The sequence below is a fragment of the Pelmatolapia mariae genome, linkage group LG23 (genome assembly GCF_036321145.2).
Source record: "Pelmatolapia mariae isolate MD_Pm_ZW linkage group LG23, Pm_UMD_F_2, whole genome shotgun sequence".
Classification (NCBI taxonomy): Eukaryota; Metazoa; Chordata; class Actinopteri; order Cichliformes; family Cichlidae; genus Pelmatolapia; species Pelmatolapia mariae.
Window position 1 is genome coordinate 47,661,976 of NC_086246.1, and position 22,477 is coordinate 47,684,452.

Sequence of the window (22,477 nt, forward strand, 5' to 3'; positions counted from 1 at the left end):
ATCTTAAAAAAGACAACAGTGAAACACAAATAATGGTCCTCATCACCATAACCAAATCTGTTATTTTTTGTATTAATGTGGTGAAAAACCAACCTTGTCAGGTGATTCTCCAAATTAGTTCCAAACAGACAGTGTCATTGTGTTATTTTATGTATGCTAATTTAACATGACTTTCAAAGACTGGCCACAACATAAAAAACAGTGACTGAAGCAAATTCAAATGCAGTCATCTGAAGGGAAACCCTGAGTAGTGGAATTTAATGTGATTTTTACCTTGAAACATACCACCCATCTTAAACTTTGTGGAAACCAAGGAAGCACCCACAAGACAGCGCTTCCAGCCAGAATCCTCAGGAATGACTTGAGGAGAGTTAAAGGCACAGATCCCAACATCACTGAGCATCCAAAGTACACGTCGGAGCAAGCCTGCCCCATGGAAACCCTGCCCACAGCACTCAAAGTATCCGCTTCCAATATCCTCTTTCCAAGATAGCACAGGGGAAATTCTCAGAAATCCCGTGTCTGTGCCCTACTATGTCTTACCTGTTTTGTTGGCATATGGGTAACTTACAACGTAGTCTCTGTAGTTATTCATAACAGTACTTGCTGTCTTGGCTGAAACACCTTTTAGTGAAGGTTACGAATGATCTTCTTACTGCCTCTGACAGCGGACTCGTCTATGTGCTTGTCCTGCTAGATCTCAGTGCAGCTTTTAGTACTGTTGATCATAACATTTTATTACAGTGATTAGAGCATGCTGTAGTTATTAAAAGTACTGTGCTGCAGTGGTTTATATCATGTCTATCTAACAGACTCCAATTTGTTCATGTAAATGGAGAGTCCTCTTCACACACTACGGTTAATTATGGAGTTCCACAGGGTTCCGTGTTAGGACAAATTCTGTTTACATTATACATGCTTCCCTTAGGCAGTATCATCAGAAGGCATAGCATACATTTTTCATACATTGAAGCCCGATAACACACCAAGTAGTTAAATGGCAAGAATGTCTTAAAGACACAAAGACCTGGATGACCTCAAATTTTCTGATTCTAACTTCAGATAAAACTGAGGTTATTGTATAGAGCCTTCACCTCTTAGGCCCCTCTTCTGTGGAACCAGCTTTCGGTTTGGATTCTGGAGACAGGCACCCACTCTACTTTCAAGAGTTGGAACCAGCAGCAATAGATCTAGGGTCCTGGGGCATTCCAGTGATGCATGGAGTGTTTCTTCTTCAGTCACCTTTTTCACTCGCAATGTGTTTATACACCGCTCTGCATTTAGTTATTATTTGCTATTATTATCTCTGGCACTCTTCCATAGCATGTCTTTGTCCTGTCTTCATCCACTCACCCCCAACCGGTCATGGAAGATGGCTGCCACTCCTTTAGCCTGGTTCTGCTGGAGGTTTCTTCCTGTTAAAAGGGAGTTTTTCCTTTCCCATGTCGCCAAACTGTTTGCTCATAGGGGTTCATATGATTTCTGGAGTTTTCTCTTTTGTCTTATTGTAGGGTCTTTACCTTACAATATAAAGTGCTTTGAAGCAGCTGTTGTTGGGATTTACAAACACTGCAAGTACTGTGTGGCAGAGAGACACATAACGTCATCATTGGAATTTAAATTCCCCATAAAGATACTTTTATAAAGTATCTTTATGTGTACTTCATAAAAGTATCATTAGTTATACAAGAAGCAGGCCTAAATGTTTACTCACTGTCACTCAAAGTGAATGCTGGAATAACAAAAAGGAATGTTAAGATAATCATTACCCACTTTGTATTACCATTTTGCCTCATGCATCATCAATCAATAGGATGTTATGGCTCACAGCATGGCTGTTTTTCATCACGGCCTTGGCTAATAACTCATAAGGTTGCTTCAGCACTGTAAAGAAGCAGTGTGTGCCAAACCAAGGACAGACTGAGTCTGGGTTATGTCTATTGAAGGTTAAGTAGGGGTGTGTTTTAATCTATTTATGGCTAATTATATCTCTGTGTGGGTCAGGTTTGTGTGCGGGTGTGTAAGAGAACAGTTCGTTTGCAGGGGTTTAAAAAGCTGGCAGGAACATTAGGTTTAGATGTTTCTGTTTTTGAGCATGCACACAGTTTCAGGGTTTTTCATTTGGCCCGTCGCACTTGGAAACATGCTTGGCAACCAATTTCTTCTTAATGCTTTGCTCGTTGGACTGTGGCAAATTGAAAACTGTTTGATTTCATGTTTGTGTTTTTAATTATTTCTCCCACATTGGTCTCTTGCTTCTCTTGCCTTCACTCCTCACCTATCCTGCTTTTTTTTTCTTTCCTCTTTCAACATGGTTCTCAGTGGCTCTTCTCTAACGTTTTTCTCTCTATGTTTTTGCAGGCCTCATCGCAGCAGCTGAAATTCACGACCTCTGATTCCTGTGACAGGATCAAGGATGAGTTCCAGTTTCTTCAAGCACAATACCACAGGTGAAAACACTGCTGCACGCAAACAAAATTGAAAAGCTGTACATACGACAGAAAATTAAGTGCAGCTCTTTTTAATAAGGAATATATCCCCAGGCTGTACATGTGTATTTTCAGGATTTCTGTTTATTGAACATACTGTGTTTGTGTACCAGTAGCCGGTATGTTAAACATATAAACTGAGCTGTGTTATGGCAACAAAAACCTACCATTTCTTGGTCAGGAATGGCTTTTAATGCGGATGCATGTCCTTTTTTCTTTTTTAAACACTTTGTTTTACATTGTGTAATCACTAACAGTTACACTTGGAAACTGCCTGACTCTACAGCTAGCTAAAACTCAGGGACAGCGAAGTAGTTTATATTTGTGAGCATATTCAGAGAACATTTACTGTCTTAATATTAAATAAATTCAGATAATAATAGTGATAATTAATTTTATAGGAATTGTAAAGAAGTAGCAAACAGAGGGTTTGCTGATGGTACACGTCCTCTTAATTAAATTTAATTGAATACAAAGAATTAACAAAATATGATAACAGTGCCAGGGTTAAGTCTGTATTTTCACTTTAAAAAACAACAAATGGTATCATTGTTTGCAGGATACCTTCAAGAATTTAAATAAAAATCGTTAGACTTTTAAGATGAATGTTTGCAGCCAAGCACAGTGTGAACTCGAAGAGAACCCTTCTGTGGTAAGAAAAAAATGGAGATGTGTGCCTTTGTTTCAGTAGTATCTCAGCTCTACTGCCATACTGCACACTAAGGAAGCCTTTATTGACTCATACCTAAATCAATCTCGTTTACCCTCGGCTATTGATCTTCCTTTACTGCTTAAATACCGCTACAGCTCCAGAAGTCTGAGGTGCTTCCAAATTCCGACCTTCACTGATCTGTTTGATAGCTGTTGTAAAGAGGAGGGATGCCACGGGGTCTGCATCAAGAAATCCACTCTTTGTGCGAGTGGAGTCTTTGAAGCCTGTCTTCCTTCCTGAGGAGGTTGGTTTGTTCCTCTGTACCTGTACTCCCAGAACCTTCCAGAGGCTTGCCTCAGCCGGTTACAGACACAGGCAAAGGCAGATGAAAGAGTAACACATTGTGTGTAAAATCCTTGCTCTGGTCTGATCGCTTTTGTTTGTAGGGGATTCTAAAGCTGCAGTAATGCCCTGTGCGTCTTTTTCCTCGACTTTGGTTTTTGTAATTCCCACAACAGTGAGCAGCACCATTTAACCCCCTTCAGAGAGTCACGGCGCAGTTGAAAGAATGCCTTTTTTGTCTGAGCATACAGAACATGCATACAGTTCCTATTGACTCAGGAGGGGAGCTAGGATTGGGTGGGGGGCTTGGGAGCCATAGACGAGGCTTTGTAGTATTCTGCTGAGCTGCATGTGTCTGTTGCTGAAGACTTTAAAAGGCAAATGTACCGCAGGCGTTCCCCCGGGTATAGTACCGAGCATTGTAGCTGTCGCTGTCTTCTTCTTCCCACCCGACAGCCCACCCTCCTTCCCCCGTCTCTTCTCCCCTCCCCTCGTTCACATGCATAAATAGATCAGGGAATACATAAATCAAAATAAAGATGACAGCAGGAGCGATTTAGAGGCGGAAGAATCGGCAATAAAACTCCATCAAAGTGTCGTTTGAGAACAGTGGCGCAGGCCCGGGGGCTGCTGAGCACCAATCAGAGGAGGCACGGAGCCAATCCCAGGTAGGCTGGCAGCGGGGACGCCTGTTGTCATGACAACCCACCATACAGCCTACGCATGTACACAGGGATGGCGCTAAGGGTTTTATGTAAGTGGGAAGGGGAACATTTTGGGTGAGTGGAGGCTGCTCGTACGAACACAGGATTAAGGATTAAAATCACCAGCCCAAAGAAAAAGAAAAAAAAACCTTCACACATGTCAGTGTTATCAGGTTGGACATCTGTTGCTTACCAAGGTGTGAGCAGTCATAACCAGATATCCTTAACTTGGACCAGCCAACAAGTGCACATCTTTATTTTGCTTGGTTGCATTTTGGCTGCAGCTGTTCTCAATTTCTTCGTATCGATAAAAAGAGTTGGATGGTTGATACGATAAATGTTGAGTGTTATTGCTCCAGAGTGGATTTTCTTTTAAAGCGGGTCACTGCTTACTTGTTTCATACACGTGTGGATTCTTGAGAAACATTGTCATGCGCGAAGATGACATCCTTGTTTTCAGCAGCAAGAACCAATCATTATATGAGTTTAAATATTATGGCAAATAAATAATAAAAATAAAGGGCATTAAAAATGTTACTGATATGAAGACCTCAAAGCTGATACTGGGAGGCTGGTTGGATTAAAAAAAAAAAAAAAGGAAACCTCAGGCATGACAAATGTCAAACTAAAGGTAATAAATGGAAGAACGAAGAAGTAGCCAAAAGGAGAAGCTAAAACTTCAGAACAACACAGAGACGTGGAGAAAGACAGAGGCAGTAACCCAGACAGGAAAACAGCCAAGCAACTCAGATGAACTGACAAGTAAAGGAGGAAGAGGCTATCTATAAATACACAGAGAAGACTAATTGGGAAAGAAGACTCAGGTGAATCTAATGAGGGCAGAGCAGACGAGGGGAAAATGCTAACACAGTAAGGCAAACCAGCACACAAGACGCACAAGGTGACTTATTAACAAAAAAGCAGGAAGTAACAGGGTTACAGAGTTGTTAACAGAGTTCAGAGTGACAGAAAATACACATATAAAAGGAAGGGAGACAGAAAAGGAAACACAGGAGACAGAGCGGGGAAAAAGGTAAACTGTTTGGCTGTTAGCGTTTACATTAGAAAGAGCTGCTGTGAGAGCACCATGAGAGCTGAGATAAGTCAGAAGAGGATGTTTCTATCTACTTACAAACACAGATATCCCATCATCAATTACAATAGTGCGAAAACTTTTTTTTTTCATTCCAGAAGGTAAACTTTAATATATTCTTTTTTTAACGTTTTAGTTTGATTTTGATGATTATGTTCTTGTAGCTCATGAAAATGAGAAATCCAGTAACATAAATTATGTTAATTAAATAATGTTCAATTTCCTTAAAGTAATTTCACACTCAGTACTTGGGGGTCCTTTGCTGCAAATTATTGCATTAATGCGGCTTGGCATGGAGGTGGTCAGCTTGTGGCAATGCCAATGTTTTATAGAAGCTTTGATAGTGGCCTTCAGCTCATCTGTATTCTTGGATCAATTGTTTCTAGTTTTCCTCTTGACAATGGATTTTCAATGTGCTTCAGGTCAGCGGACATGGCTAGCCAATCACAAACTTCTGCAAAATAATATTTGCTGACCATTAATAATATGGTCAGCAAATGTTTTGGCATGGATGGCAGTTGCTAAGGTCTGCTGAAAAAGAAAAGCAGCATCTTCATAACGTTTGCCCACACATGGAAGGATAAAGTGCTTTGAAATCTCCTAGTAGATGGCTATATTGACTTTGGACTTGATAAAAACACAGTGAGCCAATCACCAGCAGATGACATGGCATCTTAAAGTTTCACAGACTGTGGAAACATCACACTGGACATCAAAAACCAACCTTACTTTCTGTGCCTCTGCACTCTTTTTCTATACTTTAGGACCTTGGTTTCCAATGAAATGATGCATTTACTTTGAAATACTGAGCATCTGTCCAGTTCCTTTTCTTCTTAGCCCAGATAAGAACTTGCAACATTGCATCTGGTTCAGGAGTGGCTTGATATTAGAAATGTGCTAGTTGTAGTTCCTTTCCTGAACATCTCTGTGCGTGGTGGCTGATGATGCAATGACACCTGCCTCAGGTACTCCTTGTGAAACTCTCACAAGTTCTTGAATCAACTTTTCTTGACAGTCCACTCAAGGTTGCAGCCATCCTTGTTTCTTGTGCATCTTTTTCTGCTATGCTTTTCCTTTCTAGTCAGCTCTCCATTAACATGCTTAAATCCACTTTTCAGTAATGACCTTCTGTGGCTGTGGGGTTCATGATTGTCATCTGGATAAGAGTCAATGCCAGTGCTGCTTTTATGTGAACAATGTGTGTTTTTCTTCGCCCTGGCCTTTTGTACTGGTAAGATTTTTTTTTTTGGGTGCACGTTTTTTCTTCTGTCTGCCATTGGTACCTTGGATGGATCCACATTGGTCTTCTTCGCCTTTCCTTAACACCTTTGTCTTCTGCTGCCTGAGGCACTCTCACTGCTTAGCAGCAATCCTTGCAGTTCACTCTAGGAGGGCATCTTACTATTCATGACTGCTCCACACGTCCTGGATAGTGGTATAGACATGAATCTTTGTTCCCTCTTCTGTTTTTGTTTTTTTCTGGAAGATCCTTGGAGTCCTGGACTTTGGGTGAATTCCAAAGAATTTACTTTTTTTCCAGCTATAAACAACTTATAAACTATTCCAACCATTGAGAAAGCTTCTCAGCACCTGTTTCGTCCACCGAGTTTGTGGCTTCCCTTGCCTTGTCATCAAGCCTTATTTGTTTAGTCTTTTTACAATTGTACAGTCATGAAATTCAATCTGAGGCCTCTGGAGACTGAGATGTAGCTCTTGGATGATGAGTTAATGAATTTCTTTTGATTAGCAGCACCTGGCTGCTACTTAACCTCCTTCCTATAGAAGCAGTAAGGAGTTCACAGCCCTGCATAGTACTGTGAAAACTTGCTTTTTCACATGACCACATCGAATAAAACACATACTCTATATTGCCAAAAGTATTCACTTGTCTGCTTTCACGCATATGAACTTCAGTGACATCCCGTTTTTAATCCATAGGATTTAATATGATGTCAGCCCACCCTTTGGAACTATAACAGCTTCTGCTCTTCTGGGAAGGCTTTCCACAAGGTTTAGAATTGCGTTTATGGGAATTTTTTTTTTTTTTAACCATTCTTCCAGTAACGCATTTGTGACGTCAGACACTGATGTTGGGCGAGAAGGCCTGGCTCACAGTCTTTGCTCTAAATCATCCAAATCAGGTTTCGGTCAGTACTCTGTGAAGATCAGTCAAGTTCTTCCAAGCCAAACTCGCTTCGTGGATCTTGCCTTGTACACTGGTGTGCAGCCACGTTGGAACAATAAAGGGGCATCCCCAAACTGTTCCCACAAAGTTGGAAGCATGAAATTGTCCAAAATGTCTTGGTATGCTGAAGCATTAAGAGTTCCTTTTACTAATTAAGGGGTTGAGCCCACCTCCTGAAATACAACCCCTTCCATAATTCCCCCAGCTGCTGTGGAAATCTGTTCCATGAAGCTCCCTGCAAACTGTTCTTGAGCTAATCTGAAGGCCGCGTAAAGTTTAGAGGTCTGTAGCGATTGACTCTCCAGAAAGTTGGTGATCCCTGTGCACTGTGCTGTGCCACAGCATCTGCTGACCCCGCTCTGTAACTTTACATGGCCTTCCACTTCATGTCTGAGTTGCTGTCATTCCCAGTCGCATTCACTTTGTTATAATACCACTAACGGCTGACTGTAGAATATTTAGTACCATGGAAATTTCTTGACTGGATTTGTTATACAGGTGGCATCCTATCACAATACCAGGCTGGAATACTTTTTCATTATATTGTGGTTTTTGTATTTAAAGTCAGGGCAAGGGTGGAGGCTCTAGCTCCAGTCTACACTGCAGTAGCTACAGTAAGTATAGAAAAAGCAGCACAATTCTGTGTGTATGAGTAAGCTTACATTATTGCCTGTGTGTAACACGGTGTTCAGTCTGCCAGTTAAGACTAACAGCGGCAAAGACTGAGCCATCGCTCGCTATAATCGAGCTGTCATTCCTGCAGACAGCTGCGAAGAACAACCCTGCATAAATATACACACACCATCAAACAGGTTACAGACTTATCCTAAATCTGAACCTATCTAGCATGTGTGTCTGCATATTTTGATGAGTCTTACCCACGCTTCACATCGGATGATTCCGCCTGTGACTGACACGCTATAAAAGGCTGCTTCAATCAAAATCACAGAGGGGCTCTTTTTTTTCCACCTCTGTCGTTTTTATTTGACAATCAGGCTGACTTGTTGATGCATCCTCCTTTGTCCTGTCGCCTCGCGTGACATCAACGCTGACATGATTACAGCTAATGGCTGTCGCAGGGAAAGGGTCGCAGAGAACGCGTCAACACTATATTTAGACTTTTTGCTTCGCTGCCTCTTCTTTGATTTAGTGAGCAGACATTTTGGCTCGGCTCGTCTCTGGAGTTCAGAGCGAGTTTGACCTCCTCCTGTCAATCGACACATGTCAAGTGTGGCGAACACGCTGCCACTGACTAATAAAGGCGAGGATGATGATGATGGTGCTAATGATGATGATGCAGTTGGCAGCGATGATATAGATGAAAATGGTGGCGGGGGATGATGAGAACGGAGGTGGTGCTGCTGCTGATGATGATGGTGGCGGTTGAAGCAATGATGAAAGTGATGACAGTGCCGCCGGTGAAAGTGGAGGTAATGATGATGAAGGGGGGTAGAAGTCACCTGGTGTCAGCACTTTTAGAAGGAAGACTGTCGAGCTGAATAACAAGGTCTGACTCTGTCCTCCTCTCCCCTCCCTCTTTCTCCAGTTTGAAGCTCGAGTGTGACAAGTTGGCCAGTGAGAAGTCAGAGATGCAGCGCCATTATATCATGGTGAGTTAAGCTGTGTGTGCTGCGCATCAGAGATGATGGTTGACACAAAATGTCATCTTTTCACTGTTTTTAACTAATGTAGATTTTGGTTGTTGTGCAACTTCTTTGTGTTATATTCATATATATACTTTTTGTGTTTTCACTCTACCTCCTCCATACCCTTCACCATCTTCCCTTTTGCACAGCAAGCCATTTTCATAGGTTTTCTTAAAATGTTTCCTTTGTTTGGGAATCTGACAGTTACATTATTAATTTCCAAAACTCATCTAAATAGTCTTATAACTCTCTTAATTAGATTCTTCTTCGAAGAAAATGGACGGCATCAGTTGTTTCAGCAAATGCCCTGAAAAAGCATGCCTTAATGATCAAGCGACATATCCCTTTAGTGTTTGCTGGAACAAAGGCTGTTGTCTGTCAGCGAACAAAGAAGGAAGTTGGGTGATGTTATTACAGAGCCACGAAGCCTGCAGCAGGAGGAGATTGGACTAAGTGAGCAAACAAAACTTTTGCCGTGCTAATGGATCGTAAAATGTAATTTTTTCCAGACGTGATTTGCACAATTTTGGCACAGACAGATAATGCCATCCTTCAAATTAGGATATCATATCTGGAAAAAACATTTTCTTTTAGTTCAGTTTGAAGGACATGTTGGTGAAACCCTAAAGTACGCAGTGCAATCAAATCCAGTTGCTGACTGGTGTTGATTGTAGCCCTGTTAGACTTGAAATCTCAACACTTAACATGATTGAAATGATGGTATCATGTTCCCTAAAAACAAAACCTGAACTGAAATAAACCAGAATTTTTCATGCTTTGTTCCTTTTTGCTTCTGTAGTTAATGTGTGTGTTACTCGTCTCTCCCAGCCCCCTTCATTTCCTCTTTTTCCCCCCATCTCTCTGTCTCTGTCCACACATTCACATCCACACACAAACATGCACACACAGATGTGCTTGCCTGCTCTCTGCTCCACCTCGGGGCTAATCTCATTGTTGCTGGCCGTAGCTGTGTAGCCGTCTGATGTTTTGCCTCTAATTGATCCTCTGACTGGCTTTAATCTCATCTCATCTGCGCTGCCGCACTGCTCTCTCCGCCATCAGCAGGGCAGCAGACACATACAAACACACAATTCCTCTGTGTATTTTTCAGGCAGACATATGTACACACAATTTCACACACACACACACTCAGGCTTTGTCGTCCTTGTGCACATAAGCACACACCCACTGAAACAAGAGCACAGTCGTGTAAAACAGATTTAATGAAAAACCGATGCCACGAATTTCAGAAAAAAATGGAAACTCTTACTAAAGTGTGTTGCAGAGCCCAGCAAATTCTGATTTGTGGTTTTTTTTTTCTTTGTGTAATTGCAGTGATTTATCCAGATTATAGGTAATAGTTGATTTAAGCATTTAAATGATTTGAAGAAACGCAGCTGCACAAATTAATAAGGGACATGATGACTTTTATAGTCAGAAAAATGTTCTGCAGACTGTTTAGTAGCCTGCAGGCTGATATTATCAGCACAAAGTTTTCATTAGGGTTTGGTATTTTTCTGATCAGCTTGTGAGGCACTACAAAGTGATATACAACTTTCAGCTGCTCTGTTTATTGGCAACGTTAACCAAAGCGTCTCTTTTTTTCTTTTTAAGAGTGCTCCTTTGCCTCCAGTTCACTCACTGACTTTGTGATGCATGTGCTAAATCAATTTAAAGGACACTTTAAAAGACAGAAACCAGACAAGGCTGCATACATGCAATGGGTAATTCAAAGGCTGATGGAAGCAAAGCTCAGTTTGAGTGTTCTGTGTAGTTTCTATCCCCTTAAATTTTGTGGTCCTGCTTTTAAATGACTAAGGGACAGATCATTATCTCTTAGGACCACTTCAAAATCCTATATTGTACCAACTTTTAACAAGATAATGTAAGTCTTTAATATCCCAGCATTGTGTCTATTTCTAAACAGATGGGAGATGGGAGTTCCTGCTTTTACTGAAGTTACTGAACCTTTCTTGCTTAACAAGAGTCAGTTTTGGTACAAGTTAGCAGCTTGGTGCTACATTACATTACATAGCCAGGCTTGAAAACCCCTAAAACTCTAGTTTAAGTTAATGGGTATCACAGCAGTGGTTATCAGCTTCCATTGGTAAGCTAGACTTTCTTTATCAGATTCTGTCTGCAAGCCCATAAAAGGTACATAAAATGCATATAATAATAAAGTGTATATTTTGACTCTTCTGCACAAAATTGATTAACTGAGTGCTTCTTGTGTATGTATTGTGTATGTTTCTGTTCTGTGTCCTGTGTACTGTTTGTTTGTATATGTGTCTTTTTGCTGCTGTTACAACCAAATTTCCCCTTGTGGGACAATTAAAGGACTATTCTATTCTTCTTCTTACATTTGTTAAGAAGACATGATCATATATTGCTTATATGTTGAATATAAGCACAAGGGAACACTGGTGCTACAAGAAAGGAAAGCCAGCAGAAAGTTTAGCTTTCTGTCTTTCATTATTTCTAATGTGATAGCTGCACTTTGGACATCTTAAATCTTAAAACAGAAACACACTGATTCAGGATACTCGAGTGGGCTGGTCTTTACTGCAGTTTCAATGATATATCAGTGCAGGAGCTCAGAGATTGCCAGATTACACATCAAGAGATGTCAGATGTTCTGAAGCAAACTTTGACAAAACTTTGCTTCCCATTTCCACATTTTCTACTTCTTCTGACTGGATGCACCTATGGTTCAGAACAATACTGCAGCCAGGAGGTAAAACTGGGCTGGAGCCAGTCCCAGCAGACACTGGTCAAAAGGCAAGGTTCACTCTGGATCGTTTGCCAAATTATAACAGGGCTAACACAGAGAGACAGGCAACCACATGAACTCCCAATCTTACATGTGGCCAATCAAGAATCAACAGTAAACTTGACATTCCTGCCTTTGGATTGTGTGAAGACGCCAACAAGTTACTCAGGTGAAGCTGCTAAAATTGGCCAAAACAAAACTGATAAATTGGTTTGGTTAGATTTGGTTATAGGTGGGGCTTTTTCCCATTTTGATGTTACAAGAGGGGAATGATCTTTTCTCTATTTGGTAGGTGTAATTATTTTGCAAAAGCCATGGAAGCATTGATTTTGCAAAATAGGCCCCATTTAAAACTTTCCAGTGATGTGATACTATGTAAAAACTGGGATAAGACTTAGTCTTTCCAGGGAAACACTGGAAAAATAGAACAGATAGTTGAGTAAGATCCCTGGCTTCTCTCTCACCTCCGCAAAGCATGAAGCGGGTGTGAATGTCAGATTTAGAACATTACAGATAGAGAGAGTGTGTGTGTGTGTGTGTGTGTGTGTGTGTGTGTGTGTGTGTGTGTGTGTGTGTGTGTGTGTGTCACCCACTATCAAATGTCAGGAAGGATGCGGGTGAAAGGGGTTTCTAACGCTATCTGACCATCAGACATGCAATTCAGACAGAGCGTAAATCCTGCTTAACTGCACATGTCTAACTATAGTGAGGAGGAGAATATGAGGCAGCTTTTTCTTCAGCCTGCATCTTATAGCTATCGTGCTGGAAAACAGTGATACAGGAAATGCGCAGCTGAATGAAACATGGACACTTTTAAGAGAAAATGCCAGACAAGTAGCACTTTACAGTGTTTCCAGAGTCTGCTGAGGAGTTCTGATTCTTTGGATAAATGCAAATCAAGAACACCTTTTTGTTAAAGGTTGCAAGGTCTTTCATTTTTATTTGAAACTCAAGCTTCATATATAAAATGTGAGGGGCATAAAAGTGCAATCTGCTTGAATCTGAACAGTTTAAAACCATATATACCAGTGAACACACCAGTTGTTTTCTAAACATGTAATTGGAAGTTACTAGTAAGCCATACTTACTATTATATAAAGTCAAGACATCAGACTATCCAACAAGATTTGAGAGAATAAAAGAAGCAGTGGAAATAAAATATCTTTGGGTCTGGGAAATAAAACATTTTTTTTTAAAAGGCAGCCAGCAAATAAATAAATAGTTTACTTCCAACCCTGTCACAGATTTAAAAGAAGAAATAAAATGTTGTCTAGAGATCTGTGACAGTTTTTAAAAAAGCCACAGTATTGAGGCTAGCAGGTAGACCAACTTCTCTCCAATCCCAGCTGATCATCTCACACATTCATTTCCACCTCAGCTCCTTCTTTGCTGCATCTAAATTAATCAATATTATATGTGCTCTCTCTATAGATTAAAAGGTCTTGTGCTCCTGGTCTTAAGAACATAGAACAGAAATCCAAGTTTCAGTATAGTGGTCCTGGCTCAGGGTTACACACACTAAAACCCTGAGCTTTTTTATGAGCTTGAGGTGGAATTGGGAATGCAAATGTCTGACATCGCCCCGTCATCCGATCTGTGCCATTTTCCTGCACTTCACTCAGGCAGCAGCCTCATTTCCAGAAGTGAGAACATGGATCACTTTCACCAGCTGTGCTTTAGACTGGCAGCCACGTTTAATTTCAGTTCAGTTTAATTTTACTTAGAGAGGGCAAAATCACAAGTCGTCTCAAGGTGCTTCATATTGTAAGGTAAAGATCCTACAGCAATAGAGAGAAAACCCCAACAATCAGGTGACACTTGGCGACAGTGGGAAGGAAAAACTCCCTTTTAATGGAAGAAACCTCCAGCGAGCTCAGGCAGGGACAGCCACCTTTAAATACAGAGTGGTGTGCAACACATATTTATAAGAGGTGTGTTTAGAAGAAATAAGCCATCATAGGAAATGTGATGAAAGTTGAAGGCTCCCATTCTACTTATAAGTACCCTCAGAACCACAAGTAAACCAACAGACTGAGACTGAAGTGCTATATTGGGGTGATATGGCACTATGAGGTCTTTAAGATAAGATGGGGACTGATTATCCAAAATGTGAGGAGAAGAATTTAAAATTTGATTGTGGATTTAACAATGAAGAAAATCCAATATGGGAGAAATATGCTCCCTCTTCCTAGTCCCTGCCAGTACTCTCGCTTCAGCATTTTAAATGAACTGGAGGTTTCTTAGGGAGGTTTTAGGACAACCTGATAATAATGAATTACAATAGTCCAGCCAATAAACTCTAAACTAGTTTTCACATCACTCTTACACAGGATTGTTCCCATTTTAGAGATACTGCACAAATGCAAGAAAGCAGTTAAGCTAACATGGATGTCTTTGAGAGGAAGCACATACAGGATTTGCACGCAAACTTCACACAGGATCGTCTTACTCTGAGGTGACAGTTCTAACCGCTGCACCATCGATACATGTGAGAAAGGAGAGCAGATGATGCCCTGACCTGATTCTGCCAAAAGTTTTGGAGTTTGTATGTGAAAACGGCTTTAGTGAGGAGTGGGACTACCACGTTCTGCCAGAACAACTTTGGAGTGTCTTGGCATTTATTTCGCAAGCCTTTGGATCTCTACTGGAGGGAAGTAATCATGCTTTTCCAAAAGAATCACATTTTGTTAATTATTTAAAGCATTCTTTACCTTTTTAACTCTTTCCCCCATGACTGCTTTAGATCAAAATGACTGGTTGTGCATCAAAAGTTAGTGAGAGTGATCTCTGCCTGTATAGCTTACTGTAGCAACCCTTGGAAAAAAGTGTAACCCATTCTAATAGTCATCCAACCACATCTATATTGAGGTGTCAAAACTCGTCATTAAGAGTACGGGGGATGTCGTTTTTATGGGGAAAGAGTTGATGAAGAATTGGCATCACTTGCCAAGACACCACTCCCATCAGTATGGGAAATTTTCATTATAGGATAAAGGTGATGCCTCAGAAGGGATTTGTATTGATTTGCAGTTGCTCCTTCCTCCAAGGGGACACCTGCCCCAAAATAATTACTGGATCTCCTCGTTTGTAGAGGTCAAGTGTTGAGATATTTCCTTCACTTTATCACCCCTCTGTAGATCCGCTGTATTGGATTAACTGAGATAAATTACACGTGTGTTACCATTTGCTTAAAATGTATTTGTTTTTTTTAATATGTGCACAGCCCTTATTGGATACATGCTGATGAAATTGTGCAGCCATCTTCACATTCAGCTGAAATAAAACCTGTAAAATTGAATTGTGAATGCAGTATTGCCAAAACACCCTCCTTCGCCCACTCTGACTCGAACGCACACACAGTCAGCCACGCACACACATACGCGCACTTTCAATCGCACTTCCACTCCATCAGTGGCAGGCCGAGTCTTGTATCCCCACTACGACCTCCCCACTCCTCCTCTAATAGCATATCAGGTTGCCCCACTCCCCCAGCCAGCGGCAGCACCTCCATTTCCCCAGCGCTGTAATTACTTTAGGGAGCTTCCGCGTGGGCACAAGCAGCTACGGAGCTATGTTTTAGGGCGCGTGCATGTGCGTGCGTGCACGTGCATTCACTTACAAGAGAGAGCCAGTGTGAAATTGAACACAAACAACTCTGTGTGTGCGTGCGTGTGTGTGTGTTTGTGTGTGAGTGACAACAAGCGAGAGACAAAAATGTGTGTGTGAGTGAGAGATCTGTGTGTTGTTTGTTTTCCAGTGACAGAGCCAGTCCCCCTGCAGACAGAGTGGGTGATTAACAGGGTTGACGCCTAGAAGGTGGCCCTCTCATTAACACTGAACACACACACAGACACACAACAGAAGCTGTTTCTCTTCTGTCTCTCCTTTTCTCTCACAGTCTCTCTTCCTCTTTGTGTCTTCTCTTTGCATGTGTGTGTGAACATGTCTGAAGTGTAGAAGTAAGTAAAGGGACTGTTACCGATCACATCGACTTGTCTGGATAATTAATAATTCTAAATAATAAATGAGGCAACTTCTCTTGTTCCACACGCACACATGTGGATCCTGCTGCTGTGTGATGATTGCAGAGATTAATGAAACTCATCCTGCACACAAACAGCTGTAAGCGACAAACAGAACTTCAGTAGGCCCTTTAAATTAAACAACTGTGTTTATATTCTGTGGCAGTTCATACATGCAAATTTCATTTGTGTGAGGGAGCTGGCGTGTACATGAGAAGGAGGATAAAATGACAAACTGGCAGATTAATTATGCAAATCAATTGATCGGTTTATTTTTATGTGCCGTCATAGCTTCGGTTTCAGCAGCACATCGTTTTACATCAAATGACTTCGAACAAAGAACATCGGAGGTTGTTATTAAGCTGTTTACTTAAAAACGAAGACAAAAGTGAAAAGGCGAATAAAGTCTTCCGCAGTGTTTCAAGATTACTGTACCCCTGTGAATTCTTGTTCTTATTAATCTGCAATGTAATGATGCCTTTCGGGAATCACCTCTTGGATTTAGGAAGGCCCGTATAATGTTTTTTATGATCATATTAGCATTCGTTGCTTTTGGTGAAAAAAGCAACGAACCACACTGAAGATGCTTCGAGTGTTCCAGCTGAGAAACAGAATTTTTGTGTGATTTCCGATTGTGGTGCAATCAGAATGCACATTAGCTTCAAACCTGATTTGTCACATGCAGTCAGTTGAGCATGATAAATTGTTAGCATGGAGCTCCTGCACAGACGATTTTCTGGCAACAGTTTGGTGCCTGTGTTTTTATAGCTTTTTCTTTTTCTTCTTCTTCTTCTCTCTGTGTAGTACTATGAGATGTCCTACGGGCTCAACATTGAGATGCACAAACAGGTAAGTCGTATTTAGTCTCCTTAAAGATCGCTCTTTTATTCCCATCACATAGGATGTAAAACTGTTGTATGATCATAAACAGAAGATTGCTTTTGTGAAGAAAATTGAAACACAGGAGGATGCCTTTTCTGCTTGCAGGATGTGATGGATTCAAACTGAGGGGCATGCATGTTTATCAAGTTTCTATTGTACCTCCTGTGTGTGTTATGTTGGTTAAGGCTTCCTTTCTAACATGCTTCTATAAACTGAGGTGTCTCCATCGTCATGTAACTACTGCCAAGGGTTATGCGTCTAATTTTTTGTTATTGCTTTTACCAATGTTTAGAATTTTTCTTCCTGTCAGTTAGCTTTGACATGTGGATTTAAATACTACAGGAAAAAATCCAAAGGAGCCAAATCTGAGTGAAATATGTTTTTGTGCTGTCAGCAGGAAGTAGCTACTTTCCTCTGCATAAATGAATTATTTTATAAACCTGGCTACCAGCTGTCTGACAGGCAGTGCTCTCTCTATACGTGTTATGGATAAACCTGCGAGAGCCACAAATAAAAGTTGTAGTAATTTCAGAGCAATTTGTTTTAATATCCACAGATAAATCATACATTTACCAATAATCTAGCGTCATTTTGTACTCTGTGATTGAAAAATGTCTCAAGGACTCCCTGTCCTGTATAGTTGCTTGTTGTTCATACTGACGATTCAGCTGGGAGAATTTCCTGGACTTTGAGGTGTCAGTTAGCTAACCTCATCAATGCAGATAAAAAGACTTTTAATACTTACTGAACCTTGAATTATGCACTTCATTACAGTGTTTTTTTTCTTTAACCTGGCCCAGATGCATTGGTTGCCAGGATAGGGAATGTCTCCATAAGTTACCTGTTGCATGTGCCTCACTGATGTTTGACTGGCAGATCCACTGCAAACAAGATAGTCCTAAATGTTATATTACATTGCTGTATTGTGGTAGCCTTATTATGCTACAGACATGGATACTCAGAGAGCAGCTTAGTGTTTTTTTGATGGGACGGGTGAGTAAGCAGTGACTGGTACAAAGATTTACCATAGACAGTATAAAAGATGGACTTTGTGCCAAGTACTTTAAACTTGCATTTTTTTTTAATGGTCAGCAGGGGGTGACTCCTTTCCTAACAAAAGTATGTCTGGTAGTATAGATGTCTATGGGGCAATGGCCCTTGGCTTTATAGCTGTGTGAATCAGATCACCTTCCTGATGAGTTCATGGGCTCAGTCACTAGTTTCAGGTCACTGATTAAAACACAAAGTTCAGTTTGGAAATTATGGTCATTACTAGAATAAGTCTAGTAATTTTTGTAAAAAGGATTTTTTAGGATTTCCATTCAGTGGTCTCAGGAGTCTCATCTCTGCTTTTGGCGGATGGTGTGGTTCCTTTGGACTCATCAACCTTGCTCCGGAAGCCGAGTGTGAAGCAGCTGGGGTGAGAATTTAGCACCTGAAACTCCGAAGCCACGGTTCTTAGTCAGAAAAGGGCAGCGTGTCCACTGCAGGGTGCAGGAGCGAGCTGCTGCCTCAAATGGATGGTTTTAAGTATCTTAGGGTCTTGTTTACAAGTGAGGGAAGAGGAAAGCAGGAGGCTGACAGATGGATGCGATGTCAACAGTGATGCAGACGCAGTACTGGGCTGTTGTGGTGAAGATAAAGTATGAAAGTACATCTATGACGTACCTTCTTACCCTCACCTTTGGCCCAGCAGTTTTTGATTTAGTTGTAGTTATAGTCTTTTGATTAAAAAGATGTTTAGTTTTATTCCTAATTAGGACTAAATTCTTTTAGTTTTAGTCAACTAAATATCATAGGATTGTAGTAGACTAAGTCTAAAATTGATTCAGTTGAACAAAATACAAAGTGTCAAAGTTTGTCGTGTTTTTACGACAAAAAAAGGAGCTGTGCATTCCTCGTGATGCACCGACAGCTTATTGAACTGTTGGTGTGATTATTCAACATAATCTCTGTTTCCTTTGGGGATCTCATTTGAATGAGGTCACCTAATTCTGTGTGTAAATCCAGTTGCTGAGGAATTAACATGTTTTTTTTGTTGTTTTTAGTAATTTTAAACATCACGCAGCCATTTCATGTGGATGTAGGTTTTGGCAAAGTGGCTTTATATTTACATCCAGTGAAAACGGTGCTGTAAGAACTAGTAAGGTATTTTGAAACGGAGGAGAAAAAAAGGCCCTCAATCAGGCAGGGCGTGGGTGAGGGAGTGGTCCATACATCAGTTTGTGTTGCTGAAGCAGGGGGAGTAATTTATGCTCAGCCTGTAGGAGGAGAGAGCGATGGGCCTCCAAGGGGCCAACCCTTATCGATGACCTCGTCTGGTATTGCCCATCCACACTCACAAACGCACACACACGCTGTCGTATGATTGACGGCGTGCGCTGACAGCCATATTGGAAGAAGGGAGCATGCTTTGACGAATGGAGACACACATGAAAGTAGCAGCTTCCATGATTTAAAGACCTTCACTTGTATGCACCCGCACAAACTCTGAGGTTGGAAGCACAAGACGGGCACCGTGATGCATGCTGAGCAAACGCACACACCTTTCTCCTTTATCTCATAGGGATTAAATTCACAGGCACAAATGGAGTTGTGTGTTTGTGCGTGTACCCAGCAATCTTCGTACGTGCGTGTGTGTACATTAGCTCATGTACTTTCCCATTGGCTGTCTGCAATCTTTTAGAAATGTCAGCGTGTGGGTAGAGCCAGCGTGAGCTTCGGTGTGTTAGCGTGCACGCTCCTGGGCCCCTCCAGTCACTCCATCACCGCATGTGCCTGCGTTTTTTGTATGTGCACGTATGTTACCAGCACATGTTCATAAACGTTTGTGTCTCTCTGCTCGTGTGTGCTGCTGTTACTGTGTGCGCGCGCACGCCCGTCCTTTGTGCACAGTGTGAGTGGGTACCGAGAATCGCTAGTTCCATTAGAGAGTTGAAATTGAAGGGGATGTGTGGAAACGAGTGTCGAGGAGCATTCATGTCTAGGCCTATTGTGCAGAGCCACACTCCCCTCTCTGCTCCTCCTCCACCTCTGTCTGTTTCCCTGTTTTTTCTTTCTTTCTTTCTCTCTCTCTCACACTCACACATTCAATTGCTCCCTCTTGATCACTCTGTCCTACTCAATTCAAAAAATGCCTCTCCACTCTGTGCAGTCTGTCTCTCCGCTCTCTGCATCTCTGTTTTGTCTTAGTGAGGAAAAGCAAGGTTGAGTTGCGGATCGAACTGGGAGTGTGTTGAATGAAGCTGTATCGTTTATCTGTTTTTCCTCTCTTTTTCTTTTCCTGACAGCATTTGTGTGCTTTGTTTGTGTTGTGTATAGTATATAGGTTCTCATTGTGCTCTTAAAATAATGTACATTGTGTGAACAATAATCATCACATAAACCAAACTATGAAGGCAATTCTGAGTATATTCATCTGTATGTGAGGTGAGCTGGATCTGCAGGAATAGTTGTTCGTGTTCGGCATGGTGGAAACTCTTTGTTAAGCAGAAGTGGTGACACTGAAAAGGCTGTGGTTCAGTTATCCAGTCCTAGTTTTAGGGAATTTCAAAACAAAAATGCCAATTATTTTGACCTCGTTTCGTGAGCATTACTTTTTTTAAAATTCTTTTTATCTGATAACAAACTGAAGATATTTATGGAAACTGGAGCAAAAGTCCTTTTGATTTGTCATGTAACTGGTCACATTTGTGTACATGAAAAGAATATTTTCAACCTTTTAAAGGGAGAAAAAGTATCAATTTAGAGGACAGAGGGGCAATTTGACTTAATTTTCCACTCATACCAGAGGCCATTTTTTGGGGTCTGGAAAAAAAGCAAGGTTGAGTTGAGGATTAAACTTGGAATATGGCTAATAAAGCTTTATTCTTTTTGTGCCTTCCTGTCGACCTGTTTATCTACTTAGTTAGGGTTAAGCAGTCAAAAATACTTGGATAGGTTTAGATAATGTGGACTACTTTGTTAGGTTTGCACAGTCTTGACCTTTCATTTAGGTTTGGACAATTCAGACTAGTCGGTTAGGTTTAGATCAGGGGTCCCCAGTCCACGAGGGCCAGTGTCCCTGCAGGTTTTAGATGTGTTCTTGATCCAACACAGCTGATTTAAATGGCTAAATTTCCTCCTCAACATGTCTTGAAGTTCTCCAGAGACCTGGTAACTAATCATTTGATTCAGGTGTGTTGACCCAGGGTGAGATCTAAAACCTGCAGGACACCGGCCCTCGAGGCCTGGAGTTTGACACCCCTGATCTAGACTATTTGATTAGGTTTAAACAATCTGGACTACTTGGTTAGATTTAGCTAATCAAACCTGCTACCACAAGTTTAGATCATAAATCTTCTTGATAAAAAACTACTCAGGGCAGATTTAGGTGTTAAAACTATTTAGCTAGGTTCCGAAAAAGGTCATGGTTTGGGTTGAAGTACAACAGATGGCACTTTGATTAGCGCTCCGGAGCCACCTGCAGCATGTTATCATATGTGTGCTGCAGGCGTAAAAACTATTACTTTTCCTCTTTGTATTGAAATATGTTTCAAAGTCACGCTTACAAAAAAAAGGACAGCTTGCCAGTACACTCTAAGGAAGTCTGTGTAACGTTAGGTTTGTTTACTCTGCCTTCCATACTTCCTTGAAACAGAATTTCGTCAGTGAAAAGTGCTCCAATAGCACTTTAGGAAAGCCAGAATGAAGCAGAGTGAAATGTAAAGTGAGGACACGAGAGAGGAGACTGCATTCAGAAAGAAAAATCTGAGGGAAAGAGAAGGTGATGGAGAGCAGGGATAACAGAATAGACAAAAGCTAGGTTGGAAAAAAACAAGATAGACAGAATAAAGGGCACTGAAAAAGAGGCAGAGCCATAGTTAGCGTGGAGCGAGTCCCGCAGAGACATTTTAGAGATGTCAGGGAGATTGTATGTGTAATGATGAGCAGATAGGAGTGAAGCGCTTGATGGGAACTGTGCTCTGCATGCCTAATGTCTGTTAGAAGAGCCTCTCTCTCCTCATCGCGCCTCGAATTAGGCTCTAACACAATTACTGCTGCTTTGCATATCTCTTATGGATTGGATGATTACCAACCAAATGTGATAATAGACCTGCATGTGAGAAAGATAGGGAATGTGCATGATGTGAAAGAGAACACGGCATATGCGTGCGTGTATGGGAGATTATTAGTGTGTGTGTGTGTGTGTGTGTGTGTGTGTCCAAGAGTTTTTAGAAGCGTATTAAGTACAAGCAACTAAATTAATGAGGTGAATAAAGGGATTCTGACACATCTGATAGATGTTCATGTGTGTGAGATATATTTGCTCCAGTTTGGGAAGGTCATAGCAGATGTTTCCCATACTGATGAGTGAGGCTTAAATTCGCTGAATGACGATTCACATTTAACAAGGGTTTAAAGGATAAGTGTGGTGATACTCTTTATTTTGAGCTGTCATTAAATCCCATGAAAAGATTAAAATGAGCCGTGAGCTGATATCACATTTTATCTATGTAGCCAGAGGCTATTATGCTGTATTCTTCTGTTCCATAGAGTTGTTGTCCTCGATACTTTGCCCTGGCATGGTTTTTGTTCACCTTTTCTGGCTTTGGTTGTTCTATGTTATCATCTCTGACTTTATTCATTCATTCGTTCATGAAATCTTCTCCATGGATCTCACAGGCATTAGTACCCAGTGAGGTGCAGTAAC

General features: G+C 41.2%; 1 protein-coding gene across 2 annotated transcripts in view; it reads left to right on the forward strand.

The window, feature by feature from the left end:
• The window catches only part of tle5 (TLE family member 5, transcriptional modulator), a 48,226-nt gene that overhangs the window by 20,906 nt on the left and 4,843 nt on the right, over nt 1–22,477 (forward strand). For both annotated transcript variants that reach the window (XM_063466709.1, XM_063466708.1), the window contains exons 2-4: nt 2,362–2,450; nt 9,012–9,075; nt 16,708–16,752. In XM_063466709.1, coding sequence (XP_063322779.1) covers nt 2,362–2,450; nt 9,012–9,075; nt 16,708–16,752 — 198 coding nt within the window. The remainder of the gene's footprint in view (nt 1–2,361; nt 2,451–9,011; nt 9,076–16,707; nt 16,753–22,477) is intronic.